The sequence below is a fragment of the Berghia stephanieae genome, chromosome 6, assembly GCF_034508935.2.
Source record: "Berghia stephanieae isolate SIO BIC M18660-M18661 chromosome 6, UCSD_Bste_1.3, whole genome shotgun sequence".
NCBI lineage: Eukaryota > Metazoa > Mollusca > Gastropoda > Nudibranchia > Aeolidiidae > Berghia > Berghia stephanieae.
The window spans coordinates 14,919,711-14,939,392 of record NC_088365.1 but is presented as its reverse complement, the minus strand read 5'-3'; the positions used below and the strand labels follow the sequence as shown (position 1 = coordinate 14,939,392).

Genomic DNA, 19,682 nt, shown 5'->3' with positions numbered 1-19,682 from the left:
TACTCACTACTATTGTTAACATTTTTTATCTTCTCTCTTTACAAAAACGAATGATTCGTTAGTAAGAAAGTTTGCTGATCATCTTTATTTAGGTTCTGGAGGGGAACCAGAATATCACAAAAGGGAAGAAATTGTTGTGCGACACAGTGACACATACCCAATTCCCTTTATTCAATGTGTGTGAGAGGGGGGGGGTGGAGAGAGAGAGAGAGAGAGAGAGAGGGGGAGAGAGAGAGAGAGAGAGAGAGAGAGAGAGAGAGAGATTGAGAGAGAGTGAATGAGTTAGAGAAGGAGAGAGAAAGAGAGAGAGAAAGAGAGAGAGAGAGACTGAGAGAGAGAGAGTGAATGAGTTAGAGAAGGAGAGACAAGGGAGAGAGAGAGTGTGTGTGTGTGTGTGTGTGTGTGTGCGTGTGTGTGTGTGTGTGCGTCTGCGTATGTGTTATGTAGCATGTGTTTTTGTTTGATTTTATTTTTATATTATTTTTGTAGATGTGTAAAGATGTTATGGGTGTGCGGCCACAGCGTAATATGGGAGAGAGCTCGAACATACGATAGTAAAAATAGTAACTAAAGGATGAAAGTAACAAGGCTTCGGAAATTAACAAGTTAAGAAAATATCTGTATTTCCAATTTTGTGATATTTGGTTTTCAAGGAGAGAGAGAGAGAGAGAGAGAGAGAGAGAGAGAGAGAGAGTGTGTGTGTGTGTGTGTGTGAGAGAGAGAGAGAGAGAGAGAGAGAGAGAGAGAGAGAAAGAGCTGGTTGGAAAATATAAAAGAAATGACTGAGAGCATAATGAAGAACTGCTCAGAGTCAGAGATGGCGCTAGACAATTGACCCAAATACGCTAGACAGAATTGTGGAAGACCACCTCGGTAGAAGGAACCCCGGTAAAGTAATGTAGGGTAAGGTATGTGGTACTATTTTACAGGCAGAACACGCTCGTGTGCATTAGTAAAAAAAATACGTGATTTGAGAGAGAGAGAGAGAGAGAGAGAGAGAGAGAGAGAGAGAGAGAGAGAGAGAGAGGGAGGGAGGGAGGGAGGGAGAGAGAGTGCCCAAACCCCAAATACAATTTTCCACTCCAAACGGCTTTTTAAAAAAATGATGGAAAATCCAAACTGGCAATCTAAGTGATAGTTGCTTGTTTGCTCGTTTCGCAGTTTTATTTTCTTCCTAGTTCGTACAGTTTGCTATTCGCAGCAATGTAAACGATCGACGGTCACATAATTTCTCTCAGAAGAATAAAATTGAAATGTTCTTTCCAACAAGGAATGCTTCTCTTTGATTTCAGCTAATCCATTTTGAATTCCATCAGAATATTGCAATTTAGAAACAATTGCGACCTCTAATTTAAACAATGTCACAATGCTCTGAGAATTGAAAAGAGCTTGTTGACATTATTATTATTCAAAGTTTGATCCTATTGTTATCAATTTCATCATTTCAATGTAAACTTAGATCTGATAATTGCAAGTCTGTACTTGCAGTTCAGGGGTTGATGTCCCTGACAAGAGCAAATACACAAACATGTATTAAACAAGTCTCAGTGTTAAACAAAACTAAAAATAAACAGACCAATAATACATGTGAAAAAAAAAATCGTAAACACAACCAAACATATCTGGCCAATCTCCAATGTAAACATAGAAAGATTGCCACCCTCTGGTCAGGGACGTCAACCCCTGAACAGTGCCAGTGTCTTGGGTTAAAAATGCTATTTTTTTAAATATTGTGTTTTGGTGCAATTAATAAGATTAATAATTGTGGTCTCCCAACTTGGTTATTTTTAGCCATGACTCACACCCTAGAAAGAGTAGAGCTAACGCTCCTCGTAGCTCCTCTTTCACCAATACGGAAGACTCCCAGCCAGCTCATCTGAAATAGCCTCACTTGATAGGACTTATAACGTATCTCTTCTTTTTTTCGTCAGATTCAGATTCGCACAACTAACTAGAAGGATGGCAACGTCGGCAGAGGTAAAAATTCTTGTTTGTTTGTTTTTGTTCCTGCTTTTTTTTTTTTTAATTAATTTATTTTTTTAACTGTAAGAGTAAGACCCTGGTCATTAAAAAAAAAAAAAAAAAAAACAGGATGTAATTGTATTCCCCCTTTTTATACAGGACATTTCATTTTTAGTTTTTGTTTCTATTACAAATTACAATTAACGATGTCTTTTATTGCCTAATAAATAGAGGTGCCTAAATGAGTCAATAGATAGTATGCAGATGACGTCACTCAGGCCTTTGTTATTGTTTTTGCCATCCGCGTTTGTGAGTTGTTCTCACTAAACTGTATTAACCAGACTATAAAAGTTCATGGTTACACAGAGTTTGTGTGTTGGTCCGTTATACTTCCGGATGGCAATGTTGTGAACTCCTTGGCCAAGCGCATTCTATCTATAAAATGGAGATAAAGATAAAGGGAGTAAATCTGACTCATGAATGAACAACACAAAACAAACGACATTTCGGCCTTTGGCCTTTTTCTGGTAAACACAAAATACATATGCATATATTTATATTGAGATTGTCATAATAATATAGGCGCAAATTTGTAAATGTGTGTGTGTTTGTGTGTGTGTGTGTGTGTGTGTGTGTGCAATGGAAGAGAGAGAGAGAGAGAGAGAGAGAGAGAGAGAGAGAGAGAGAGAGAGAGAGATGACGTAATGATATAAAAACTATATATATATATATATTAAAACATCGTTTGTTTTGTGTTGTTCATTCATGAGTCAGATTTAGTCCCTTTATCTTTATCTCCCTGTTATTGCCTATTACATCCGTGTGTTAAAGTGCCTTACTCATTTACATACTGCCAGGGCCAAAGTTTTCCTATTGTTGTCAACTGTCTGGTCATGGATCACACTCAACATTCCTTAATTTGTTACAAAAACATGACACTGTATCACTCAACCACTGATTTTTTAAATAAATATATGTAATTGCTGTTGGTGCGGCAAATCTGGAATGGTGTTTTTTTCCTTGACTTCTAACTTGTCTATCCATTCATTTGATAGATTAACATTATAATTATAAAAGAGAGAGAGAGAGAGAGAGAGAGAGAGAGAGAGAGAGAGAGAGAGAGATGGGTAGCATTGTACAGTTATTCTAGAGTCCCTGTGATATCTCTTTGGACACTGCACTTCAAACTTTAGCACCATGTTGCTTTATATTCACGATTTACAACCCAAATTCTGCTCACCACTAGCCAGGTCTACAACTATCTGTAGATCAAATCAGTGTAATTTTGTCATATTAGAAATCACTTCTCTTTGTTTTCACTGCACAAGGACCATGTGGGGGGGGGGGGGGGGGGGGGGGGGTGGAGAGGGGGGTTGTAAAGGTGGATGCTGTTTAGAACTGACAGCCGATCGAAGGTGGTGGATGATTGTGTAATATCAAAAGACTCTCTTAGGCTTGGCCAAGATATCTTGTGTATTTGTGGAGAATGTCTTCAGCTCAGCTGATCATCAGGAATCAGAGTGGAAAGGGCTTATATTACTATTTACATTTTCAAAATCCAGCTGTCACTTAACATGAATTTCAACTCACTTAGCCTTTGCTGGGGGTCCCAATAGTTCAGTTTTTGGAGCATTGGCTTCACAAGCAAAGGTACATAGATCGATCCTGGGTGCAGTCAAAAATTTTCAGGATCCTCCTATCCACCCAGCAGTGATTGGGTAGCTAGGTCTGTTACTGATAAATGTGTTGCAACGTACTTTGCAATAGACTATTTCCCTATCAAAAGTGTAGCAAACAATTGCTATTGTTCATTTCATGCTATGGAAACCAGGATAAATTCTGGTTCCATGGGCCTAATGGCTCTGAAGTAACTACTTTGCTAGCATGAAGCCAAAGCAATGTTCCCCATGATAATGATTTTTCTTTTCTTTTGCTCCATGAAAGAGTGGCTCGATTCCTCAAATGATAAAAGATCAAATGTTGGCAACAATTTATGGCCAATGCATTGGAGATGCCCTTGGACTTTTGACAGAGTTTATGACAAAGGAGGAGGCAAAGACTGTAAGAATGTTATAATTTTTTATTTTAACTTAGCCAAACAATATACAATCATTTTTGTAAAGATTTCATTAGGGCCTCAGTATCGCATCTTGGTTCGCACAAGTAATTGTTGGTGACAAACCTTGAAGCTGCCCTTTGAACTTGTTCAATTTGTGCATGCACAAATTGAACAAGTTCAAAGGGCAGCTTCAAGCATTTCAAGCAATTACTTGTGCGAACCAAGATGCGTTACTGAGGCCCTAATGAAATCTTTACAAAAACCAATAACAAAGATCAAAACTTTCAGCCTGCGAACTTATCTCACACACACACAACTGAAGCAAACAAAAATTTCCTTGTGATGATGAGGCTAGAGGTTTTAATATGATCTCAAATAGTTACTAAATGAAAGGTCAAATTGAGGGAAGGATAAATATTTTTCTATAGGGAAAGGGATTGGGGCATATTGAAAGCTTTGTGTACTTATTTCCATGTCTGACATCCCATAGTGTTATTGTCTCACAATTGTAATCAATGCAACATATTCTCAGTTACAACAAAGTTAAATCAAGCTCATAATTGTGTTTTGTTTTCGGACCAGCGAATATTAGTTCATAGTCTGAAACCAATTATTTCCAATACCATGGAAAAGAAGAAAAAAACCATCAAACAACAAATTCACATTTACACTGAAACTCTTAAGGAGTAAAGGAGGGTGTGGGGCAATGTGACATACTTGTATGGTCTTTGCATTGCAACTTAGAGGCACCATATTTGTGTCACTCTAGCCATATTGCATTTCACTGAGCTGATCATGACGCATGAGCCGATGAGGTGTTGATTTTATAGTGACTCAAAGCAGTGCTTTTCACTTTTAAGAAAAACCCTAAAAACTGGCCTTTATTACAACTCATCTGATATTGTGCATCAGAGACTGTATGGTTTGATATTAGTTAATTTAATAGCTTCTATTAATAACAAAAGTATTTTTTAAATCAAAAATGCTGACTCAAAGCGGCAGGCTTTATTATATTTGCCAAAAACATTCTTCGTATCATAATTTGACAAATATAATAAAGACTGCTGCTTTGAGTCAGCATTTTGATTTTGTCAAATTATGATACGAAGAATGTTTTTGGCAAATAATACAGTTATCTTTTATCATCATCTCATTACCCGAACAGTACTATGGCAAGAAGCCAACAGAATTAAAGTATGAACAGAAGGTTCCAGATTTCCATCGCAGTCGATGGAAAGTTGGTGACTGGACAGATGATACAGACCAAATGATTCTCATTCTGCAGTCACTGCTCTATAAAAAGGGAGAGGTAATAATGTAAAGATAGATGGTATTGCAGACCTGACAACCTTCCCAGATTCACACTCTTGGTTATGATTGAATTTTCCTGGATTCTCAATCATTGAATTTGTTAATTATTTTTTGACCGGGTGGGGGGGGGTTAAAAACTGGTTTTCTATTTTATGTTGAAATTTGTACATTGTTATGGTTTGTCTTTTATTTTAATGTTACTCTTTGACCTTGGAAGATTTTCTGTCCAAAAGGTTGGCAGGTCTGTTACTGATTTAGATATTTGTTTGTTTTTTTGTTAGATTATTTATAAGATTAAGTTAATTAACTTATATTTCGTTTTAGTATTATAATTACTTCACTAAAAGAAGAGAGAGGGGAGAAGGTATTAAGATTGGACAAAGGTTTCTGATAATTTTCATTCTCAGCTGATTAAATAGTGGACTTGACCTCCATCCCAGCAACAACATGGGGTCTAAGTCCTGATTTTTTTCCCTTTATATCATTAGTAATATTAAAAAAACTCACAAACGAAATATACATTATAGTAAGAACCCTGTATAGCGACATCGATTTGGCAGTAATCACCACCTTCAAATCGACAATCAAGAAGAAATTTATGGTCCAATAAAAACTCATACTTTCCAACTGATGAAATTCCTTAGTTGTAGCCAATGAAAATGCTTGATTAGCTAACCAATGACATCCAGTCCCCTCGGAACAGTTGATGTGAGCCTTTTCAATAGGTGAGATAAAGCGAGACAAAAGCTTAGCTTACCCGTTGATTTGCATTGCACAAGTGTTCGCTAACCAGTCGACTGCTTTGGCGCAAGCAACTGTCACAGTGATTGACCAGCTTGTGAATGCACCACACCAATGGAGCATGTCTCAGTTATGAAATACTGCACCATAGACTTGCTGTGAGTATCTGTGATTTCTGATCCCGAGCATGAATATGAAAATGAATCACGGTGTCTACTCAAACTTTTACCAAGTTGAAGAGAAAAGCTTTGACTATAATACTATTAGCGCACAAGCGAGTGCCACAGTGGTCGACCAGTGAGTGAATGCTTCCACCTAAGCTACCATTTTTGTCTTACTTTGCCTCACCTACAGAATGGGCCTTGGGAATTTCCCATAACTTGACGGCGATCATCAAGATCAGAGAGAAAATTGAACAGCCTGGTTTTGAAACACAGAGAACAAAGCAGCAACTGCCAACAAATGTCAATGTTGGATGCAGCTGTGCTGTTGCATTCCAAACAGTCGAGTGATCAACACATCAACATTATGGCCTATCATAATTGATCAGGCAAAGATGATAATGGACATACTAGAAATGACGAGTTTTCAAGCAAGCAATGACTGGCTTTGTTGTTTCAAGAAGCAACATGATATTATTTTCAAGGTAAGGTGGTGAAACCACCACTGTAAATAGTTGGAAAGAGACAACCATGGTATAGTAGTTCTCCCCCGCTCCCATTATTTTTAGTTGTGCTCCATAACAAAAAATTTGTCTGATCCTGATAATGTCGTTATAGAGAGGTTGCATTTTATAGTAAAAACTCTGTTTTGCATCCTGAAAGTGCTTATAAATAGAGGCCACTATATAATAACAAAATTTATTATCATTGCTCTCTCTATCAAAAATAATGAAGGGGTCCTTAAATTTCATTTGCATCTGAACTTTTCTTCAAATACAACTATTGAGAAACAGATCATTCTTATTATAGTATCACCTTTGCTCCGATCATATCACTCTATCACATATTAAAATGTCTGTGTTTAGCATTTTTGTAGCTGTTAAAAACTGTTCCACGTTGCTCTCTGTCTATATCCTAGATTGTTTTTTCCTGGTTCTAGCGGGCACCCTTATCTGAGAGGGAAGAAATCAAATGCATAGTTCATTTGTTTTTTTTGAGAGATGACATTTTTTCTCTTGGAAATCATCTCCCTGTTATGTACGATTGTACTTTTAGTTTTGAATGTTTTTAATGTACTCTGTAAGTATTTGAGTGCATCCTGCGGGATCCTTAGGTTGATCTGGATGGGATTTTGGGTAATGTCAAATTAGGGACATTGATGGATTGCTAGTGGATCCTCTGTTCCCTATTTGGTTTAGTCCCCTTTGCCTTCCTTTTTCTTTGGTACTTTAAACTTCAGATCTACAACTTTTCCCCTGTTATCTTCCTTTTTATTAATGCTCAAATAACCTTTAAATGTCGCCAGCACTATTAAACCTCTAAAAACAAACAAACACTGCAGTTTGAAAGGCATTTTAAGCAAAATTGTTAAAAACGTAGACTGGGTTTTTGTATGACCACAATGATTTAAGGATCTTTTTTTATACCCTGGGATGAAATTTGTAAATGTATCATCATTGCAAATTTACATACTGATTTCTCAATGTTAAAAAAAGAAAATTCTATCCTGGATTTTAAAAAACAAAAACGAAAAGAAAGAAATATTTGTTCAAAATAAATGTTTTTCATTGTGTTCTTTTCACCAAAATATAAAATGAAAACAATGGCACAGGAAATATACTAAGATATGGTAGAGGTTTTGAATTTGATTTGGTATATAATTTATTGTAGCCATTAATTTATACAAATTTGTAGAACACGGTTGATTAAAGTAAAAATGCCAGAAATTCAAACTTTTAGCACACTTTACTCTATTACTGATAAGGGCATGATCATCATCATACATCGTGGCTTGTGCTCTTGAGCACTTTGCCAGTCAGCTGTCTCCACGAATCACGATCCTCTGTGGTGCGCATGAAATCTGTGGAGCAGGCACTTATGTTGGTAACAACAAGATATGAAGTGAGTAGAAAAGTGCCAGAAGACAATAGAGAATAAAAAAAATTTTCGCGGCGGTGGTGGGGTTTGAACCTGCGACCTTATTGGTACGACAACTCCGCCTGGCAGGTGAGAGCGTGGCTCTACCGTGTGAGCTATCCACGAACACAAAAATATTCGTATCAAACCCAAGTCATATTTCTAGAGCTCTCTCTCACCCACTTCTGGAGATCGCAGGCTCGCTCGCACACAACCATTGCGAAGTTATTTTTGACCAGCAGTTAAGCTTAATAGCCAATATTCTCAACACAAACATATAACATAGAAACGATTGAGACATTGAGTATGCTCCGGTATATGGGGTGAATTTTTAATTCAGAAAAGTGAGTGGAGCAGGCACTTATGTTGGTAACAACAAGATATGAAGTGAGTAGAAAAGTGCCAGAAGACAATAGAGAATAAAAAATTTTTTCGCGGCGGTGGTGGGGTTTGAACCTGCGACCTTATTGGTACGACAACTCCGCCTGGCAGGTGAGAGCGTGGCTCTACCGTGTGAGCTATCCACGAACACAAAAATATTCGTATCAAACCCAAGTCATATTTCTAGAGCTCTCTCTCACCCACTTCTGGAGATCGCAGGCTCGCTCGCACACAACCATCGCGAAGTTATTTTTGACCAGCAGTTAAGCTTAATAGCCAATATTCTCAACACAAACATATAACATAGAAACGATTGAGACATTGAGTATGCTCCGGTATATGGGGTGAATTTTTAATTCAGAAAAGTGAGTGGAGCAGGCACTTATGTTGGTAACAACAAGATATGAAGTGAGTAGAAAAGTGCCAGAAGACAATAGAGAATAAAAAATTTTTTCGCGGCGGTGGTGGGGTTTGAACCTGCGACCTTATTGGTACGACAACTCCGCCTGGCAGGTGAGAGCGTGGCTCTACCGTGTGAGCTATCCACGAACACAAAAATATTCGTATCAAACCCAAGTCATATTTCTAGAGCTCTCTCTCACCCACTTCTGGAGATCGCAGGCTCGCTCGACACACAACCATCGCGAAGTTATTTTTGACCAGCAGTTAAGCTTAATAGCCAATATTCTCAACACAAACATATAACATAGAAACGATTGAGACATTGAGTATGCTCCGGTATATGGGGTGAATTTTTAATTCAGAAAAGTGAGTGGAGCAGGCACTTATGTTGGTAACAACAAGATATGAAGTGAGTAGAAAAGTGCCAGAAGACAATAGAGAATTAAAAAAATTTTCGCGGCGGTGGTGGGGTTTGAACCTGCGACCTTATTGGTACGACAACTCCGCCTGGCAGGTGAGAGCGTGGCTCTACCGTGTGAGCTATCCACGAACACAAAAATATTCGTATCAAACCCAAGTCATATTTCTAGAGCTCTCTCTCACCCACTTCTGGAGATCGCAGGCTCGCTCGCACACAACCATCGCGAAGTTATTTTTGACCAGCAGTTAAGCTTAATAGCCAATATTCTCAACACAAACATATAACATAGAAACGATTGAGACATTGAGTATGCTCCGGTATATGGGGTGAATTTTTAATTCAGAAAAGTGAGTGGAGCAGGCACTTATGTTGGTAACAACAAGATATGAAGTGAGTAGAAAAGTGCCAGAAGACAATAGAGAATAAAAAAAATTTTCGCCGCGGTGGTGGGGTTGTGTGCGAGCGAGCCTGCAATCTCCAGAAGTGGGTGAGAGAGAGCTTTAGAAATATGACTTGGGTTTGATATGAATATTTTTGTATTCGTGGATAGCTTTTACGGTAGAGCCACGCTCTCACCTGCCAGGCGGAGTTGTCGTACCAATAAGGTCGCAGGTTCAAACCCCACCACTGCCGCGAAAAAATTTTTTATTCTCTATTGTCTTCTGGCACTTTTCTACTCACTTCATATCTTGTATGAAATCTGTGTTGCTTTTAAAATCACATTTGGCCAATTCAGGTTATTTAGATATGTCATTCTTTGTCTTCATCTAGCTCTCTTTCCTTCAATCATCCCAGATGTTACCAACTTTTCTATTCCGTTTTTAATCCACACATATCCCAGAAACCATAACTGCTTCTTTCTGATGGTATCGATCAACATTCTTCCCTTTCTCACCTTCTCCAACACTTCCTCGTTCGTATACCTGTCTGTCCATGATAGCCTCAACATTCTTCTATACATCCACATCTCAAATGCCTCAAACCTCCTCGTACATTCTTTGTCAAGCGTCCACGTTTCACAACTGTATAAAAGGGTACTTATACCATATGTTTCTACTACTTTCATTCTGGTCTTCAAATTTAGGTTGTTGTTTGACACAACTGGTCGCATTTTATGGAAACGTTTTTTGCTATTGCTATTCTTTGTTTTATATCCTCAATGTCACGTGCGTCATTGGTAATGATAGTGCCTAGATATTTAAATTTCTTTACTTGTTTGATGGTCTCTCCTTTGCTTGACAAGTGGAAGGTCGTGTTGTTGTCTTTCTTTGAGACCACCATGCATTCGGTTTTCTTAACATTTAGTTTTAGGCCCATCTCTTCACTTTTACATGAAACGAGTAGCTTTCATCATGGCAGCGCACTCCATGGCCCATGGATCATGGGGGATAATCACAAAGTGAGTTTGAGTTCCAACTCCTTTAACGTGGTTAATGTTTGACTTTATTTACAGCAGTTAACTTGAACAGTGTTTAATTTGAAAATTACTGCAGAGGGAAACAATATTCTCAGCATTGCCAATGTTATTCCCATTTTGTTTTTCTTCCAAGATAGACCCTGTTGATTTTGCACAGAGAATGCGTTTTTGGATGAGGAGAGGATTTCCAGAGCTCGGTGATTGGGGTGGAATGGGCATTGGTCAAACTACAAAGACAGTACTGAGTAACGAAGATTTCTTGATGGACCCTCACAAGGTAATTATATGTATCAGCTATGATCACTGCTCTCTTTTTTTAGCTGCTGTTCATGTGATATGATAAGGAATGTGCTAATTTTCTTCTCTTAAATAACTTCTCTTTTTTGACATTAAAAAAAATATGTAGATTAATATGTTGTTTTTTGTTGTTGTTTTTTTTTGTTTTTGTTTTTGTTTTGTTTTTAATAAACCATAGTCTGCTTTCTAGAAATGTTGTGAATAAATTTAAATTGTCAACTTATTTGTTCTTTTAACAAAAATCAGGTTCCTCTTAGCGGGTGGTTGGATGGGAGCATCACCCTTGAATCATATACCTATGATGTTCGCATGGGTGTACGATCCGATAGTGATGTCGTTTCTTCTTCTCTTTACTAGCCTATCCTGCTTCTTTGGTTTGTGATTGTATTTTTGACAGGGGATATTTTTTTTCTGTAAATCTTCTGCCTGTTTGTTCTTGGTTATTTATAATTTAGCTTATGATATCTTTAGGTTATGATTTTGATTTACATTTGTACTATTTTTGTTAGATTGCTTGTTTTTTTGTTTCAGCGGTCTCTCATATAACCTCAATTGTGTTGGAAGAGACCTAAAGCAACAAACAAAACAAAACAAAAGGTTCCTCTTAAAAGTGCTCTGACTGGCAAAAAGAGCTCATTACCAGTCCAGTTAAGCTGAACAAATCTATGCAAGCATCTTTTTATTAATGGTAGTTGGCACACCCTTCTTTCTGCAACAGGATTTACAACTTAGTGCTGAAATAAAAACTTTGATTTCAACCTTTCTTTCTCATTTGCCTTTTCGAAAATATTTTAAGTTTTGGAATAATTTGCCATTGATTTCACTCACTTAAATTAACGGTGAAATTAACATGAAATTAATAGCGATATTTGAACCTGTGCCAGTTTGTCGTCATACTTTTTCACATCAGATCATGTTTGTCTTATATTTTGTTCCTTTGAATATCTTACCCTGTAGCCAATTATATTTTGCTTTTAAGAAATTAAATTTTTTTATCTAATCAAAAGATTTATAGAATGTTATTTATTTTGTCTAAAATTTAAGGTGAACTAATTGCAAGGAAAACATTAATGACATGTCACAATAAGGTAATAATTACTACGAGCTTAAAAGAAAAAAAAAGTGTTACAAGCTTGTTTAAATTCATTTTAAGGAATACTTTTTACCAAACTATCACAGTAAATGAAATGTAGTCCTTCAGAGCCCTTAGGCCCATGGAGCCAGGTTTTTATCCCATTTTGTATAGCGTGAAATGGACAATAGCAATTGCTTGCTTCCATTTGGATAAGACTCTAGTTCGTCATAAAGTACTTTCACCAGAGCTAACAGACCTACTTACCCCATTACTGCTGGGTGGAGAGGGAGGTTCCAAAAAAAATTTCGGCTTCATCTGGAATCGATCTCAGTGGATGTGAGGTGAGCATGCTAGCCACGGAGCTATCCAAATAGCTGATAAAACTTTTCTGAACAACTGAACTGGATTAAATGGTAGAGAAAAGTAAATCGCAGTTATCTATGTCACATGAAGACAGGATTTTTGGGTTCAGCTTCTTTCACTGATTCATTTCTTATTTCTTAGGTTGCAGAACGATTTTGGGAGCAGACTGGTCGCAAGTCAGCAGCAAATGGTTCAGTGATGCGTACATCTATTCTCGGTCTCCACCAGTGGAAGGATATTGAAGCTGTCAAGAGTAATGCTCTATCAATCTGTAAAGCCACACACTATGACCCTAGGTAGGTCAAAGTTAATAGTCCCACAAACACATTGTTTATGCCCCACCCTAATTTGTAAAAGAATTGTATAATTTAAAATCTTCCAGGATATTGTTTAAGCCCCACTTCACGGACGTTCATTCATTTTTTCCTAGAACCCCCAGTTTGATTATGTGAACAGTGATGTTCTTCTAGAGAATGTATTTGTGTCACTTGCCTTTTTACTTTTCAGTTGAATGAGCAAACTACATGACATGAGTTATTGTTCTTGCATTTGTTTCCATCCAATTTAGATGTCAAGCATCAGTGGTAGCAGTAACAACGTGCATAGCCTTAATACTGCAACACACTCAGCACTTGTTAGATGACCCAAGCACAAAAAAGCTTAATGTGGATAAACTTATTCGACAATCTTATGATATGGCATGTCAAGTTTTGGACACAAAAGAGGAGGTCGGTATTTTTGAAAATTTGTCGATATAATTTTTAACCGTTTATATTTCAGGAGCCTGGGGGTGTTACAAATGCCTATAATGCCCCTTCCACCGAATCATCATTGCTACATCTGCCACCATTATCATCACACCCAACACTACTACACCCACCACTTCCTTGTCATTATCTTCACATCATCATCATCATCATCATCATCATCATCATCATCATACTCATCATTGCTACAAGTATTTCAGCTACCAACCATCAACATTACCAATACTACTACAACCACCACGACCACATCATTAATCATCATCATCATCATCATCATCATCATCATCATCATCACCACTACCACCTCTATTACAGCCACTCCTATATCATTCTTATCCATACTAGCGCTACTACAGCCAATAATGATCACTACCAACATCAATGCTATATTTTTTATTATTAATAGTGGAGAACCCGCAATATTTGCAGGAGAAATAAAGGCTATTACGAAAAGGCAGTCACCTATTATACTTATTATACTACTGTATTGTTGAAATATACATAGATTGAGACAAATCTTTTTTGAGTCAACAGGTAATAGAATTATCTTTAATTTAAGAAAGGCTTGCAAGTTCCTTGTATTTCAATCTGTAAAAAATAGTTTTATCATTTTTAGATTTGCCGGCAATTCTGTGCTTGATGATAAATATTTAAAATTGGCTTTACAGAACAATGTTGATTGCCAACCTTTTCTTTTTTAACCCTCTCCTTACCAACTGTAGGAAAATCGTCACATTCGTTACGGTAAAACCAACATTTTTCTTATTCAAATTTCTTTTGTACATCATGAAATTTAATGGAAATGAGCAGTGTGTTGTAGAGCATGTTTTGCTGAAGAAATTGTGTTTCGCAAGAATCTTACTGCTGTTGTGTCTAAGTGATAAAAAATCGATTTTTGTGTTAGTTGGGTGTGAAGTTTTGGGGAAAATCCTGAAAATGGCTGGTAAGGAGAGAGTTAAATGAAGATTATTATTGCTTGATAGTAACAAGAGAGGTTTATAATCATGTCATCCTTTTTTGTTGCGGATTAGATTATTATTATTTGGTAGTATCAAGAGAGATTTAAAATAAAGTCATCATCTTTTGTTGCGGATGTGCTAGAACTATGTAGAATCAATTACACTTGCATGTGCAATGATAGGCAATGGCCAATTTAGGACTGAGTATTACAACCTAGCAGATTTTCCTAGTATTAATATGAGTCAATTTGTGATATAATTAAGCTGAAATTTAAAAGGATTTGCAAGTCTGTAAAATATAGTTTTATAATTTTTAGACTTGACAGTTATTCTGTGCTCGATTATAAAAATTCAATATTGGCAGTACCTACAGAACAATGTTAATCCCCAACCCTATTTTTAAATTTTATTTTAGATTATTGTTAGAAAACATAAGGAGGAAGGAGGTGGTTATATTTTTGGTAGGTAATGATCAACTATTATTTGTTAAATAGCACAGATGTGCTACACAGGATTTTCGAAATTTTTAGTTTACTCTTGCAGGAAAAATTTGCCCGACCAACTTTGACCCACAACGAGCACTTCACAAAGTGAGCTAGTTATATGTCATGTTTGTTCAAAGAAAATTTCAAAGAGCGAAGAAGTTATTTTATGCAAAGAAAGCTAAAAGCAGTTAAATATAGACACACTGAATATCTTTTGAAATACTAGGGAGTAGATTTCAGATATTCTCTTTCATTCTTTTATTTTTTTGATATGTAGTTTGAAAAAAGAGCAAGGCATGACATAATAATAATTTTGTTTTTCAGAAAGATGAATTATGGAAGTTCATGTCATGCACTGATATAAAAAAGCTTGACCTTACAGAACGTGACAAAATTGGCTACACCTACAAGTGTATGGGCTCAGGGTTTTGGGCCCTCAAACAGAATGACTTCAAGAAGGCAATGATTAAACTGGTCATGGAGGTAAATAAGCTTACCTTTAAAAAAAAAAAAAAAAAAAAAAAGGGGGGGGGGGGGGGGGGGGAAGGAGGTGGTATTTTAATGATTCATAACTGTTGATTTATGGATTTTGTGTTAAAACTATAGTTTAAAAGATGAAGATGAAACTGAATTTGTATTATTTATAAATTTGTAATTTATATATATATATATATATATATATATATATATATATATATATATATATATATATATATATATATATATATATATATATATATGTCCACTTCATAGTTACTATGGTCCATCTTTTGATTTGAAGGAAAGAGGGAAGCAGACTGAATTTAGTCACCTCCACCCTGTCATAAATATTAAGATACATGATTTCATTTTTCAGAAGAATTGTTCTGAATACTATTTCAGACTGAAACTAAAATGCAAAATGTAATGCTGTGATACTCTAACTCACCCAATTCAAGCCCATACCTTTGTTTTACACGCTCTTCTCAGATATTTTTTGGTACTTTCAAAATTAGAAGAAGAAAAAATCCTGGTTGCCCAATCAAAAGGAAAGTTAATCAACAAGCACTATCGTGTAAAGATTAAAAGACAGTAGCTCTAATATTATGCAATTTATTCTTCACATAAAATTGTAAGTAATTATGGGGTAAAAGTAACCACAGTAAAATGGGGCAGTGTGGCTCAGCAGTACGGTCTTTGCATCGTAACCGAAAGGTACCGAGTTCGATCACCCACCACTGTGCTGTGTGGCCATGAGCAAGTCACCTAGCCCTAGCTCAATTTGCAGCTCTGCACTGCGGCTGACACCTGTTTTATTCCAGTCTTCCCTCGGAATAGACCCTAGAGACAAATTTCCCCCATGGGAAGAATAAGGGAATTTTGTTATTTAAAAAAGGAAATTAATCTTGTGTCATAGCATTGCCAACACGAAACGCTTTCTAATATTGAAAATCATTCAACAATTTTTGGAATATACATAGAAAATATTATTTGTTTATGAAGACTAATGTTTCACTTTTCTTAAGAACTGTAGAATGTCTTTTTAGAATTGCATTTTGTTAGATCATTTCAAATGGATAAGTCCAAAGCAATATTATAGGTGTGAGTTCAGAATGGAGGTTTGATTATCTTTTAACTTAGTAAAACTCCTATGTATCAATGTCAGGAAGATCTGCGAAGTGACAAGCTGGTCAAGATGCATCTTTTTGATCCTTTTTGATTGTGATAAATTGGGAATGAGTATATTGCAAAACAAACTTAGACAGATCATCAACAACTTATCTATTTCCTTTCATTTTTTTCAGGCTGGTGATGCAGACACAAATGGGAGTGTGGCTGGGCCAATGTTGGCGTGCAAACTGGGTCTGTCTTCCATCCCTCCCCACTGGATCTCAGATCTCAAACACAAGGACATGATGGATTCTCTCTATCAAAGGTAAATCTCTTAGGTATAATACACATACAACCAGGGTGTAATGGAATGCCTCAGGAGTCATTGCGGAAGTCATCGACTCTAGCTTCTTTTCATTACTATCACTTTTGCAAACAAATAAAAATGCAGTAAATGTGGAAAAAAATAAATTATCAACATTCTATTGTAAAAAAAAAAAGTTGTATAAAATATGTACAATGTTTTGATTTTTATATTGTAGGTTCATCACACTTCAGTCCCAAATGGAAAGGCCTATTGAAGAGAGGATGGACAATGAAGACATGAACATTGAAAAGATTCGAGAAAGAGGGGAAGCAATAAGATTAGAAACAGAAAGAAAGATGGATGAGGAGAGGAAGAGGAAAATAGAAGAAAAAGGAATTCACAATTTGTAATAGCAGTATATTTGTTTCATATCACTGCTTGTCTGTTGAAACAAACGTTATCTTAATAAGTATTTTGTATTTATAATTTTTTTTCTTTTCATTTTATAGCTCCTGTATAATGGAGCTGATGGCAATGTTCAGAGTTTACAAACTATTATACAGAAAGGTCACTGTTTTGACTCTTAAGGTCTTCAGGTGTCTTTAGATTTCGGCCATTCATTTTTTAAGGCTCGGTCCTGTGATTAAAAAAAACTGCTTTTCATATAACCAAAATGCTCAATCTAAACTTGCCACCTTGTTTGAGCAACAACCGTACATAACAAACACACGCACAGTGCTTATGATATCATGATTTTTTGCCTACTTTTACATCTAAAATCTTTTTTTTTTTAATGTGATTCTTGATTTTAATAGATGGAATGGACAAATTTTATTAATATATCACTGTGGAGTAGAGTAGTGGCAACTAGGCACATCAACGGTGTGCCATTTGGAATGTCATTTTGCACACATTGGGTAGTTAGAACTGATAGATTTGACTGAAAAAAAAATTGCGATAAACTAATGTTGTATGTAAAGGGTAACAAGCAAATGTGACAATCCATTCTACGCCAAAGAAACTATCTCCATGGAGTTATGGTTGGAAGGACCACCATTTTAATTTACACTACAAGTTCAGTTATATTTTTTTTAAATTGTCATGGAGTAATGGAGAATGGAGTAATTTTCTATACTTTTTTTTTGGGTTAAATTGAACAATTATGACAGCTCTAACAGATCCCTCTTTCTATTTAACATAAGGCTGTGATTTTATAGAAAATAAAATCTTCTTAATATTCTTTTTTTTTAATATATATATATAATTTTTATATAGCTTTAGATAGTTACCCCTAACACTTACCCCTGGCTGTGGGGCCTTACGTCATATTTATATTAGAATATGTAAATCATATTATGTATTTTTATTTTATTTTCATATTCTTGCATGCCATGTGTATATATATCATTTTAAATTATTATGATTATGATGATGTTGATTATTATTATTATTATTATTATTATTATTATTATTATTATTATTATTATTATTATTATTATTATTATCAGCAGCAGCAGCAGCATTATCATCAGGATTGTTATTGGTGCTATTGTTTTTGTTTTTGTTGTTGTTCTTATCATTATTTTAATAATCAGATTGGAAAAAAAAAATAAAACTCATGAACTTCAACATATTGTAAATTTTAGATTCATTGTTCAGTTGTTATGAAACTTAATGGAGAGAAAGAGCAATATTCAAACATGTATGATATTACTTGATAGAAATGATATTAAAAAATAACTATTTATGACTAATGTTGTGGGTCCACAAAAAGAACCACTCTACCTATTCTATATGTTGATATGAGTAATAATTTTGGCTGGGGCCTTTTGACTCCCCATTGTGGGTGGGGCCTTTTGAATCCCCATTGTGGGCGGAAAGGTTAAGGTCATTCTTGCTGTTTCTTCTATCGCCTGTTTTTCTTTTCCATGTTGCTTTATGTCCTTGTCTTGGAATGAGTTAGTATTGCCCCTGTCCTTGCCGGGACTCTTGGCTGAGAGCGAGCAATCAAATGTATATTAATTTTGTTTTAGGAGATGATATTTTCTTCTTTGCAAATCATCTTTCTATTATGCAGTTATAGTTTTCTTGTTTTGAATATATTTTTAAAGAAATTTAAGTGTATTTCTTAGTCAGATCCTTTGCTTGTGTCTGGAAGGAACTTAAAGGTGATGTTGAGATAAGAACATCGTTAGCTTGCTCGTGGAATCTATTTCTGTTTCATATTTAATTCAGTCCTTTGTGTATTACCTTTATCAGATGTTTTTAAATGTTAATCTAGAAAATTGTTTTACAATCCTATCTTCTTCCTTTGTACTGGCCTTTAAATGACCTAAGGCGTCCTAAGCAGAGTAAAGCGCTTGAAAAGAGAGATATCAGTAATAATTGATATTCTGTTCATTTTAAAATAATTTTCACCTACTGGACGGTATTCATTTCTTTTGTCTGATTTTCAGTAAAAGTTAGTGTCGCCCAGCATAAAAAGTCATCTCTATGAAAACTCAAATAATACTTGATATATTCCATCAGATTTGGGTCAGGGTATTGTTGTGGTCATTCATCCAACGTGTAAGCCTTGTCATAATAAATATACACCCAGTATTTTTTTTTATATTCAAAGATTTATATAATTTGTTTTTCAAACTGGATATTTTTATTTGGTAATTTGTCAAGATCAAGAAATAATCTCCTTCTCATAGGAAGAGGTAGTCATTGCTCTGCCTCTCAATGGCTGAAGCCTCTATCCCCATCCACTCCATTAGCTACGAGATCAAAACTGGCTAAACCCTCATTTAAGACCAACATGTAGATTGCTCTTGAAATTCTCTCTCTGGGTGGGGTCTTTTATCCTCCCATCTTGGACAGGGAGGAACCATGTCTTTTATCAGCCTCTATCTGTTTTCCAACGTACTCTCTGCCTTTGTCTTGGATTGAGATTACTGGTTTTGTCCTGGCCCTGGCCAGAATCCTTAGCTGGCAGGGAAATAGTCAAATGTATATTTATACTTTAGGGAGAGGATATTTTTGTCCTTGTAAGTAATCTGTCTGTTATATCCAATTATAGTTA

At 35.9% G+C, this 19,682-nt stretch overlaps 1 protein-coding gene across 1 annotated transcript in view; it reads left to right on the top strand.

Moving 5' to 3' along the window:
- Positions 1-1,511: 1,511 nt before the first annotated feature.
- LOC144974552 (ADP-ribosyl-[dinitrogen reductase] glycohydrolase-like) overlaps positions 1,512-19,682 on the top strand; it is a 19,336-nt gene continuing 1,165 nt past the window's right edge. Inside the window, exons 1-10 of the mRNA XM_078917525.1 lie at positions 1,512-1,705; positions 1,932-1,977; positions 3,907-4,023; positions 5,187-5,330; positions 10,906-11,049; positions 12,649-12,803; positions 13,076-13,235; positions 15,043-15,201; positions 16,503-16,633; positions 16,851-19,682. The exon at positions 16,851-19,682 is cut by the window's right edge and continues 1,165 nt beyond it. Coding sequence (XP_078773651.1) covers positions 1,960-1,977; positions 3,907-4,023; positions 5,187-5,330; positions 10,906-11,049; positions 12,649-12,803; positions 13,076-13,235; positions 15,043-15,201; positions 16,503-16,633; positions 16,851-17,025 — 1,203 coding nt within the window. The 5' untranslated portion in view covers positions 1,512-1,705; positions 1,932-1,959 and the 3' untranslated portion in view covers positions 17,026-19,682. The remainder of the gene's footprint in view (positions 1,706-1,931; positions 1,978-3,906; positions 4,024-5,186; positions 5,331-10,905; positions 11,050-12,648; positions 12,804-13,075; positions 13,236-15,042; positions 15,202-16,502; positions 16,634-16,850) is intronic.